The sequence below is a fragment of the Pipistrellus kuhlii genome, unplaced genomic scaffold (genome assembly GCF_014108245.1).
Source record: "Pipistrellus kuhlii isolate mPipKuh1 unplaced genomic scaffold, mPipKuh1.p scaffold_m20_p_2, whole genome shotgun sequence".
Lineage (NCBI taxonomy): Eukaryota > Metazoa > Chordata > Mammalia > Chiroptera > Vespertilionidae > Pipistrellus > Pipistrellus kuhlii.
In genome coordinates, this window is record NW_023425515.1 from 26,711,422 (window position 1) to 26,723,332 (window position 11,911).

At 40.7% G+C, this 11,911-nt stretch overlaps 1 protein-coding gene and 1 long non-coding RNA gene across 12 annotated transcripts in view; one reads left to right on the forward strand and one right to left on the reverse strand.

Moving 5' to 3' along the window:
* Nucleotides 1–11,911, forward strand: part of LOC123652602 — a 50,718-nt gene that overhangs the window by 16,118 nt on the left and 22,689 nt on the right. The gene's annotated exons all lie outside the window — the stretch shown is intronic.
* The window catches only part of TNIK (TRAF2 and NCK interacting kinase), a 340,325-nt gene continuing 331,040 nt past the window's right edge, over nt 2,627–11,911 (reverse strand). For 8 of the 10 annotated variants that reach the window (XM_036448486.2, XM_036448485.2, XM_036448481.2 and 5 more), the window contains 4 exons: nt 10,174–10,323; nt 7,908–8,067; nt 7,502–7,641; nt 2,627–5,295 (listed from right to left, as the gene is read on the reverse strand). In XM_036448486.2, the coding sequence (XP_036304379.1) occupies nt 5,212–5,295; nt 7,502–7,641; nt 7,908–8,067; nt 10,174–10,323 (534 nt within the window). In that variant the 3' untranslated portion in view covers nt 2,627–5,211. Of the gene's footprint in view, nt 5,296–7,501; nt 7,664–7,907; nt 8,068–10,173; nt 10,324–11,911 lie in introns of all 10 variants that reach the window. The other 2 variants (XR_006742037.1, XM_036448484.2) reach the window with 2 other exon arrangements.

Below are 11,911 nucleotides of genomic sequence, written 5' to 3' on the forward strand. Positions count from 1 at the left end.
ATTTCTTGCTGTCAGTTAACATGTGAAATTCTGGCTCAGGGTAATGTCTGAAGTTTTTAAATAAACCGTAATGCAGCATTATTATTCTGTAACACCCACTCCAGAACAGGAGATAAGAGAAGGGGCAACTGGGGCCTGGATACTTGCTATGTACAATACAAACACTGATCCACTGTGGGAAACGACAACTCACCTGGCCACCAGCAATTGCTCAGCCTCAATCGTGCAACATAACTCGGTGCTGATAAAACAAACCATCAAAACCAAACTCTGTTATGCAAAGTGTTGAGTTAGTTTGGGGATGTCTACACAAAGTCATAAACCTGGACACTTCAGACCATTTCTATTTTTAACTGTATTTCCTATTCTTCATCCAAATGTTTGACATCGCGGACACAGAGTCTAAGATTTTGATCAGGAATTAAAATATCTGAAGACGTATCCAGAGATTTTTTTTTTTTTAAATCCCTTTATGGGAATTTAGTTTGGGTGCATTCTGGCCCTTCCTGGAATGGCAGACCTAGAAGAGGCAAGTTAAAAAAGCAGAGGGTTTTGGCCTCACGCAGTTTAACAATATGCACATTTTTGAATATTCTAGGTGTCTGTGGAAAAATTCCCAGAACAATAATACAGTAAAGAAAAATAAAACAACATTTGATATGTTTGGTAGAAATGTACAGATGGCCAGTTTTGAACTTGTAAGTTCTCCAGAGGTTTTCTTTGTCGAGGCTTCTGAAAAAAAGATCCACTCATACCCATTTTGAGACCCAAGAACGGTCAGCACACTTCAGGGTGCCTGATATTGCTCTACTGATCAAGGCCAAAATGCAGTGGCTTTTATGAGAAATACTGGCAGGTACCTGGAATCAAACTTAGACTCTTGGGTTTTATGTTGCAACTAGGGAGGCTCTTGGCAGGCCAGTTTCGGTTTTGTTAGTTATGCTGTTGGCTTTGATCTGATTTAAATTTTTGAGGAATGAACCAAAATGCAACTAACATTCACGGAAACTGTTGAGATGGCCAGAACGTAGTATCAGAGGAATTTCAGGAGCGTGGTAGATAGGGAGCTCAGAATGATCATCATCAGTGTGTTGTGGTATTCTCCTATTTTCCTCCATGGATTAAAAGAGTTTGTTCTTCTTTCTTAAAACAAATGTAGCACATAATGTATCTTAAAGCAATCAGCACATAGGCCAGTGATTTCAGAGACAGCATACACTAGTAACACAAACAACTCTTCCACATTTCAAGAATACAGTGATGGGAACTGGTACACATGAGACTTTTTTTTTAAACTTCATAGAATGTGAGCTCAGACTTCAATCACTTCCTTGTCTGGCAATGAACAAAACCAAAAGGGCTCCAGCCTAAATAATCAAATGCACAGGAGGGACCAGACGCACCAGTTACCAATGAGTCACAAGGACAGACAGAAAACTGTTAGTAGATCTTGATAACCAGGAATGAAGGTGCTTTTTAAAATGTGTACTTGAAACAATGTGTGTCAGGAGTGTAGCTGAGCAAGCCATGTCAGTGTGTTAGACAAATGGAGTTCTTGTCCAAGTGGCCGTGTGGGATCTCCTCTGCACCTTGATCTAGACCCGTGGTCAGCAAACTGTGGCTCGAGAGCCACATGTGGCTCTTTGGCCCCTTGAGTTTTTAGCAAAGGCCAGCTTAAGAATACCCTAGTTAAGTTAATAACAATGTACCTACCTATATAGTTTAAGTTTAAAAAATTTGGCTCTCAAAATAAATTTCAATCGTTGTACTGTTGATATTTGGCTCTGTTGACTAATGAGTTTGCCGACCACTGATCTAGACTGTCAGAATAGCACTAGGTCTTCTTGAAGCCTCATCTAAAAGTCTTCAAGAAAAATAATGTGGAACTCAGTGCAAGATGTCTTCGTTTACATTGTGTGCAATGACAGTGGTCTGAATGTAAGTGGCCTGGGGAGGACTTTGCCATTTGATGGGATCTTATAGGACATCCATTCCTACCACCCACTGGATGTAGGAATCGACGCGACCCATGGCCCTGACTGGTACTCAGGAATGATGATAATCTGTTGTCCCCGACCAAAGACCGTGGTTGGGCAGACTGAGTAGGTTTTGATGCCGAGTTATTAATTTATAGTAGCAAGGACTGAAAAGATCTAGTGAAACTACTTTGGAAGGAGGGTCCAGTTTCTCTCTGTAGAAAAATAAAAACAAAATGAGCCAATTCTAGAGATAAAAGTCCTCTACAGGAAGAACTAAAGCTAACAAGTGAAACCAGTTTCAAAAACTAGTTTCAAAACTAAAGTCATTTATTCATAGGATGTCATTAAGATGATAAAAAGCACAATGATCTCTGTCAAAATTTTTTTAAAGCAAACCAAAAAGTTGGCATTTGTTATGAGCCACAAGAACAGCATTCTGGAATATTCTGCATGGCCTAAGCGCCAGTACATCAGGGATAGGATCTGTCCTGATGGAGGAGAATGTGTTTTTGAAGATAAAAGCCTCAGGGAAATTTTTAGATATCTTTTAAGGAGCACAGATTTGTGGGTGTGGCGGGGCACTTTGAAATTTGGTTTTGCCTTGTACTCAGTGTAAACTACTTGCACAAAAATATAAAAGGCATGGCTTGATGTTTCACGTCTGTGTTTTATTGTTGTTGGCACCAGAAAAAGCTCATGTTCTATGTTATGTCACTGTACATACTGTAAACAAGACTTCATTAATATTGTTTTCTTATGAGTTTTTGTTTCAATGAATCTAGATTTTAAAAAATACATTCACAAACTACCTTATGTTTAAACACAATGATTCCCTTTTATTTCTTAACTGTACCCCACATCCCACAATAAAAAAATCATTTAAAGCTGTGTGTTTCAAACTTATCACTTAGAAATAAAAACAGAACATAACATAAAAACAGAAATCAGTTTGCAACATAATTTAAAGAAGCTTCTGGTTTAAAATACCACAGCAGCAATATAAAGAGCTGGTGGCAATCACATTCGGAGATGAGACCCAAATCAAATATATTTTGTCCACATTGGCGTCCAATTATAATGGTTGCTAAATTCAATCAAAAAAGTTTATTGCTGAATTTTTTGCATGGAATTTGAAAAGACAGTATCATTCAGCAGCAGAATCACAGCAGTAAAAATGAGAACAGGAGGATTTCATTGCTTTTGAGAGCTAAGGAGACCATGATGAGGACATCTTGGTGATCATCTAAAGATAATCCTCAATTCCATTCCTGTGTATTATCTACTTAAAATAAATGCAAATGACAACCACCTTTACGGGAGGGGGGTGCATAATCACCTACTTCAGGAATGAGAATAATTCCCCCTCCTTCCCCCCTTCCCCAAACACCAGATTGAAATGGCTCCATTTTCCTAATGTGAATTTCGTTCTCATTAATAGTACATCCGCTGCTCATGTATTTAGGCAAAATCAGTAGGATCACAGATTTTTAAAATCTGTTAATAGTAGTTATTTTTTTCCAGAAACAAGCCACATTCATTTCTGTTGTTGATTTTTTATTTTTTTTTTAATTTTCAAGAATAACAATTTGGTCAACTACTGTTTTGTTGAAAAAATATTAAATACACCTGAGATTGCCAGTTGAGCTCTCTATATGTCTCCTGGAGATAACACTGCTGTGATGAACAGTGAAACAAAACGAACAAAACGAGGTAGGTTAAAACAGGAAGCGCAACACAGAGATTGTTTTGCAACACCTCGGTACCACAGGTGGCCATGCTTGTAGCTTTGAAAAAAAAAAAAAAAATCCCAGACAGTCACACAAAAGTTCAAATCATCTGAGTAAGAGTTTATAAGGACACAAGTCAACCTGAACTAAATATACACATATCTCTGCACAAATGTTGCTTACCATATGTTGGGTAATTTGGAGGAAGGTAAAATGATTAGGGTCTCAGAGTTTTGGCCAAAGCCTTGCTTTCACGTTCGGTAAAATCTGAACCAAGGCTGCCTACTGCCTCAGGCAGGCATAGTAGTCTCGTCCCTTCTCTCACCAACCCAAGAGAACACAGGCAGCTCAGAAACATTTATTCTTCTTTTCAGTCACAGTTTTCATCTTGAGAAAGTGGCATTGTCAGGAGAAAGCTGGGAATGACTGGAGCCTGGATGTCATTCACTCCCCAATCAGAACTCAACAAAGTCTCATTCTTAACGAAGCTCAAACTGAGTGATCTCTTAGCCAGGAGGCCTTGTACATTAAAAAAAAAAAGATTGTGTGTGTATGTATTTTTTTTTTTTTAGCTTGTTTCCCAGAAGCTCTTTCTGTTTGACCTCATCTGTCACCCCATCTTTTGCCCTGACTTGTTGCATAATAGCTGAGGGAAAATTGTGTTATGGGATCCCCCAATCACTAGAGCCAACTCAACTCAATGACACTACTATCCCATTCAACACACTCCATGCTGTACAGGGCCATATAAAAATAGGGCCTGTCAGACTCACAAAAATGGCAGTTGATTTTATTAGTGTAAGGCTAGTAGTTTAGCCATTTAAAATCTATTTCCCCAAAGAGGGGAAAACTAGCACAGTATTTTTCTTCTCTTAAAAATTCATTAGCCAGTTGCTACCAAAAAGCAACCTTTTTGGGTTGGTGAAGGCAAAAGAGTTCTAAAATCACCCCACTGTGCAGTTATGGCCTTCAGTGTGAGGAGATAAGGTACATTTATTGTGCTGTCTCTCACAATTTGAAATTGGAAATTTTACAACATATGTATATTTAAATCTAGCAGGCAGACAGAATTAAAATCAGACTAATTTTCTCAGTATGCATTCTCTCCCCATTCTTACAAAGTAAGGGGGTAAAGAAAAAAAGGTTTAACAAAAAACCAAAACAAAACTTAGAATCCACCATAACACAGCTTAATCATAAGAGCACACAATATTTGTTTCTATCCCTAACTCCGAAGGGCACATGGTCCATCTTTGTCCACAGACAATGCAGCATTCTTGGGGATCTCCTGGAAATTCCTGCCACCCTTTTCTCTCCTTCTCAACCAGGCTGCAACATTGAAAGATGGACTGTATTGGGACGAGTGGAGGGAGAGGAAAGGGGAAAGCGATATGTTCAACCAAGCCTTCTGATTCTGCCTCTAGACTGGCATAAGTCCACATGAGTTATGTTCTTTTTTAAAATTAGAAATAACGCCATGAAGATAAGTGCCAAGTGCTCTTCCGTTACCAGTTCATCATGGAATTTCTGTTGAGGGTCATGAAAAACACTTGGCTACTTCCTCCAGATCGCACGGATGCAAAAAATACCTGTTTGAAATTAAAAAGAAGTTAGTTCAACTGCATGGTTTCTTCCCCTCTTTTCTTCCAACTGTCCATCCATTTTCTCTCACATGTCCTATCCTTGCCATGCGCCAGCTCTTAAGACTTAACGGCTGGTGTTTATCATAAAGTGTCTTTTAACGTAGTGCATCCTCTGTAAACACTCCTGCCTGCCGTTATTACTGTGACTGCTATTTATTATAATTTATTGTGGTATTGACCTGCAGGGGCACACAAGGGGCTATATCCTGACTTAACTTCCCTTTCGGTGCTCACATTTTAAAAGGGAGTTTTGAGCTAGGAGATAATATGCTGGGTTCCTGGTCGAGGACACAATAAGGCCTTTGTTAATTTTTGGAAAGCCAGAGAGGCTCCCTGTCTCTCCCTTATAAGGTCAAGAGGGCAGACTTTAGGACTGAAGAGAATCCTTTCAAATTCTCAAAGTCAAGGGGGAAATTTTGGGCCTACTGACTTTAATTCTCAATTTTTTAAATTAACAAAAATTAAATGGTTGTGGTCAGATAGGGTCAGGTGTTCAATGCCTATTCAATTTGGCATCTCGAGACTTAATGCTTGGCTTCTCTGCTGATGCAGGCATATCCCAGGCCAAAGGAGATAATGGCATTAGCAAGTAGAATCACAGCCCATTAGGTCTGGGTCTGCTAAGTCATTTTATCAAACAACTGAGAGAAGTGAGCAAAATTTGGGTTCCTGCTTGCCTGAGCTGAATGTCAACGAACCACTGCCCTAGGAAAATAACATCCTGGGCTGTGGCCTAGCCCTTGAGTCAGCCAATACCAAACTCTGGTCCAAGGCAGTTACTTTTGTTACTAGTATCAAGTCTCTGCTACTTCATTTCCACAACTTCTTCAGGAGAATGCTGTCTCTCCCAACAACAACTTCTTGAGAAGTTCTGTGGAAATGCTTATCATTTACCTAATGTAAGTAAAGCCACTGTTAGGGTCAATGAATCAAAATGTATTAAGCACAGAGGAGGGCCCATGGAAAAACAATGAAAAAAAAGAAAGAGCTGCTGTCCTCTCCAGGTTGTGTGGGCTCTGGGCTCTAAACCTTTGGCCCCCAATAGGGGCCAATAGGGGAGTGGTCCCAGCCTGCTCCTCAGGGTGTACATGGCATGGGACAGCTTGTTGGGGTGGGGTGTTTAATTAATTAAGAGTGTGGAAGTCCATGCCCAGATCACTCTTAGTCTTATAATTCCCAGACACTGGAGTCTTACTAGGGGATGGGTCTGTTTTCTGACATACTCTGGTCAGGCCCTAGAACCATCCTTTGCCACCCATAGCTGTTGTTCACCAGACCACACCAGATCAGAGTAGTTGGCCAGGATTGAATCTAGTCTAGACCCATATACCAGGGTTAGACTAAGACCCCTTTGGCTTCTGGGTCAGTCAAGACATGTACATTTTGTTTAACCCATCACATTCTTTTCTATAAAAAAAAAAAGCTGTTTTGGGGACAGCATTTCTAAGTTGGTCAAGGTCACAAAGGATAAATTCACAAATGGAGTACAACTTAGCTACTAAAGCTTTGCATTAGTCTATAGGGAGGGTGAGGGGGAAGCAGCGGTGCTGCAGAATACCCTTCCGAGGACCGAGCATGCCAGACGGACACCGCCACCTTCCCTGGGAGACAGGCCCCCTAGAACATTGCAGAAGAAACATGGCTGGAATGACACAGGACATGGCACTAGTTGAGTTTGTGATTGTGCATTTCTTAAGGAATAGGCGACATTTTTTTACAAGTTTATATTTCTACATGTCCAAAGTTACACATTAAAAAGTGAATATGTGATGAGTTAGGTCCCGATAGTGATTTTGTGAAAAGTCTCCAAGTGGAATCTAAAGTTGACCCACTGTGAAATGATTAATGATGGGCCAGCTTTTATAAATGCTTAGGAGAATTTGGGGTGTCTGCTGAATCACCATAGAGCCTTCAGGCCTCAGAAGTTACTACCAGTTTACAAGAAATTTTTAGATGTTTCTGTCTTTTTTTATATATAAAGAATATATTTTGAGGGTTCACATAAATCAAACCAAATAATGCCATTTCAAGATAATATTGATTGTTTAACACAGATGTGATTCAAATCAGTATAAAGGAAAATGAAGGTTTCACAGGTACCTGGTGGTCTCTTAAAATGCAAACACTAATGCAAATGTTGAAACGGATTTACCTTATCATTTCTTTCACATAGAAACTTTAACCTTTGAGCTCGCTTATGCATAAATACTCCATCCAAATGTCCTGTTTCCACTGACCGGATCTCAATAGCTTTCTCGCCCCAGCCCATTATCTGATTGGAATGAATGTAGGCTGTCAAAAGGAATTTCCAAAACTGCATTAAAAACATTAGATGGGCAATAACTCACAGCATCTGTTCACATCTTAACCACAAAAATGACAAACGACTTGAGATAAACAGACAAAGCAAGTCTTACAAAGTGTTATTCACAGACTTTTTTTTTTTTTTTTTTTTTTTTTTGTGTGTGTGTGGAATCAAATGGTTGTTTCACATTTCTTGATTTTCGTTTCATTTGGGGGGTGTAACTGCTGAAGGAGATAAGGAATGGTTAACCTACCCACGGACGTGGGCATTTCTCCCCATTGGAGCACCACATCCTTAGTTATCCGGCCGTAGGTGTTCACATACACCCCCTCATCCTCATAGCAAACAAGCATTTCCATCCCATCTGTTTTAGGCAAGATGACAATGGCATGAGGAGTGATATTGCCCTGAATCTAGAAGACAAAGAAAGGTCAGGCATTATTCTTTTTAAAGACAAGGCAACATCTTGACTACTAATCATTAAGAATTGCAAAAATGAGGGTCCCCCCACCATTTTCATTCTAGAGACTGACACTTTGACTTGCTTAATTGAACCACCCACCTGTCACATACTCTGGTAAACACACACCTAGGCACTTGGTGGAGAATCCAATTTACCTGGTCCTGAAATAACAACAACTCTGGAGCACCTACTGTGCGCCAAACACGGGGCCCTTTACCGATACAATTTCTAGTCCTCAGAACAAGTCCCCCTGGGAGATACCTTTTGTCTATAAATGAGGCAATTGCATTTCAGGGATTATCCAACTGGATCAAAGCTGCACTGATATGTGGTGGTGGAATTGGGACTTGAGCACATGCCTTCCAGATACTGAAAATCATGTTTTCCATCTACTTCCAAAAAAGACAGGGAGAAGCTGCATTTGATAGAGAAGAGCCTAACTGGGCCAAAAGGAGGGACCGAAACAGATTCCCACCAAATAGGTTATGGGCAGATAGCACAGATTGTTAAACTGGATGCCTAAATAACTGAATAATAAAAATTAGTGGTTTGCTTAGAAAAAAATCTAAAGTTATCACTCATTACAAAAATATCACTATTGAAATAAGTGTAGATTGACTTGTTCTAGGAGAAGAGAAGTGGTGCTGCTGTGATCCCCAAGTTGGAGATGTTATGTAGTCCAATAGCTGCTTAGTGGGTAGGAATGGGAGGATCAACAATGACCATGGTGATGCCCCAGAACTCTGATCCTGGGATGTCTCTCTCTCTCTCTCTCTCTCTCTCTCTCTCTCTCTCTCTCTCTCTCTCTCTCTCTTTCTCTCTCTCTCTCTCACACTCACACACACACACGCATGCACACACGCGCGCGCACACACACACACACACACACACACACAAGGCGAAGCTGTAATGCAGCAATGAATGACATGAATGTGTATATGTGTGTGTGTATGATATACTAAAACAACTTTTTCCCCCTCTAATTATATTTCTTTGGAGTAAAAAGTCTTTAAACTCTCAAAATACAAATCAGCAACAGATTAGGCCTCAGATTTTCCAAATAGTTAGCCTTGGAATTACATGAAGAAACCACAATTTACACTAAGCCAATACCACTATGCAAAACCATGTGCAGCATTTGGGTGAAAAAGGTGAAGGGGTTACGAAGTACAAATTGGCAGGTATAAAACAGTCATGGGGATGTCAAGTACAACATAGAGAATATAGTTAATAATACTTCAATAACTTTGTGTGGTGCCAGGCGGGTACCGACTTTCTGGGGGATCACTTCGTAAGTTACTTAAATGTCTCACCACTATGCCGTACACCTGAAACTAAGATAATACTGAATGTCAATGTAACCTAAAAATAAAAAAGAATTTAAAAATAAAATTAGGAGATGTGTTTTAGGCAATGTGTCAGCATAGTAATGTTAATACTATAATTTGCAGGGCCCTGAACCAGCTACTTTGAGTGTATTACCTCATTTAATGTGATGAAAACCATATAAGATAGGATCTTTTATCCCCATTTTCGAGTTGTGAAAGCTGAGGGTTGGAGAGACTGCCTAATGTGTCCATAACTGCAAAGTAAATACAGGCTAAGCCAGGGTGTCAGATTCCACTACATGAACTATGGAATTGAAAAGAGAAACAAAAATGGCAGAAAAAGGGCTATTGGCCTTCTCTTACATGAAATGAACGAACCAATCTCTCTTTAAAACCTGAAAATAGGAACTAATCTATGGAACACCCGCTTAAAGAACAGAATTTATGCCCTTGAAGGAAAAACACCATATGTATTTTAATCTGAAGTTCAATGAGACAACCTATCCAGTAAATGGCAAAGAAACGCTTTATGTGTTACTCAGTTTTAAGCAGTCATAAACATTAAATTTACTTGTTTGATTTATTAAAAGCATTGTCTATTTAGTGAAGGTCAAAAGTCCATCCGCTTTATTGACCAGTAATGGCATGACTTCTATTAAAAATATACAACGTTTCTACATGCAGGTTGTTGCACGGAGAACCATAACAGTAGGCTTCCAGAAACTTACATGAGATGGTATGTAGATATCATAAGAGTTTCCTGAATCAACATCAATTACATGGAAACCAGTGTGTGAACCGAAAATAACCTTTAATCTTTGACCTTCTTCTACTGTGAGATCCACAAGCAGTGGCTTGTGCTGGAGATCTGAAAAAGACTTTAAAAATCACACCATGAGTGTACACGTCATCCAAACAGGTTATCTTAATAATTTTTTCCTTTAGCCATTGCCTGGTGGCATTTAATAACTAACTTTCTTAAACAGAAACACCAGAAAATTTCTCTTTCCATTTTAAGTCTATTCATATTCTGGATCTAGGAAGAAGGGTCTAGCATCCATTTGTGACCCTTTCTCCACCCCTTGTCCCCCAGGAAAGAGAAGTAGTTTACAGTTGTCATTTTTGACACCGTCATCATATGTTAAAACTGCTGTTCTTTCCTGTTTATTTCTGGCCTTTTCCCTCAGGAGAAGGTCCAATCACCTGTCTGGCCCCTCTCTTTCCAATGTGACAGACAGGCTAACATTGGCTGCCACCTTTTCAGAGACATTCTGGGGTGGGCCACCAGGTCAGCTCTATGCTGAGCCTACTCAGGATTAATGGAAAGGCAGAGGTAGAACATCACAAAACTCAAAGACTCATTTTTTTTCACATGAATGTTTATAGCAGCTTTATATGAACAAATCCTCCAAACTGGAAAGAAATTCACTTGGCATCCTTTGGCAGGAAAAATGGTTAAACAGCCAAAACCGGTTTGGCTCAATGGATAGAGCGTCGGCTTGGGGACTGAAAGGTCCTGGGTTCGATTCCGGTCAAGGGCATGTACCTTGGTTGCGGGCATATCCCCAGTAGAGGGTGTGCAAGAGGCAGCTGATCAATGACTCTCTCTCATTGATGTTTCTAACTCTCTATTTCTCTCCTTTCCTCTCTGTACAAAATCAATAAAATATATTAAAAAAATGATTAAACAAATTGTGGTATATCCATACTATGAACTACTACTCAGCAATAATCTATACTAATCTATACTAATAAAAGAGTAATTATGCTAACTAGACTGGGAGACCTTCCGGAGACCTTCTGGACAAAGCCATGATGGTGGGGTTGAGGCAGAGGTGGTTAGGGGCGATCAGGCCAGCGGGGGGGAGGGGGGGCAGTTGGGGGCGATCAGGCCAGCAAGGGGGAGCAGTTGGGGGCAAGAAGGCTGGCAGGGGGCAGTGAGCGTGAGCAGGCCGGCAGGCAGAGTGGTTAGGGGTGGTCAGGCAGGTGATTGGTTAGGAGCCAGTGGTCCCGGCCTGTGAGAGGGATGTCTGACAACCAGAGTCGGACATCCTCTGAGGGGTCCCAGATTGGACAGGGTGCAGGCTGAGCTAAAGGACACCACTCCCCACCCTGTGCACGAATTTCATGCACCAGGTCACTAGTCCTATTAATAAAAGCCTATGTGATTGTGATGTTCTTATGCCATAACGAGCGATCACCAGGAGGCTGCGTGTGCAGTGGGCATGTGTGGGTGAGTGGGGGCTTGACACTTCATGTGCGGCGTGGAGATGGGTCCCAAGGCTCCAGCCTATCTCTTCGGGGCAATCCATCGAGGAGCCCTGAATGTGTGGGCAGTGCCTACCTCTTTGGGGCTCCTGCACTGTGAGAGGGCACATGCCAGGCTGGGGGACCACTCCTCCCCAGTGCATGAATTTCATACACCGGGCCTCTAGTAAGGAATCAACTACAACAGTGTGGATGAAT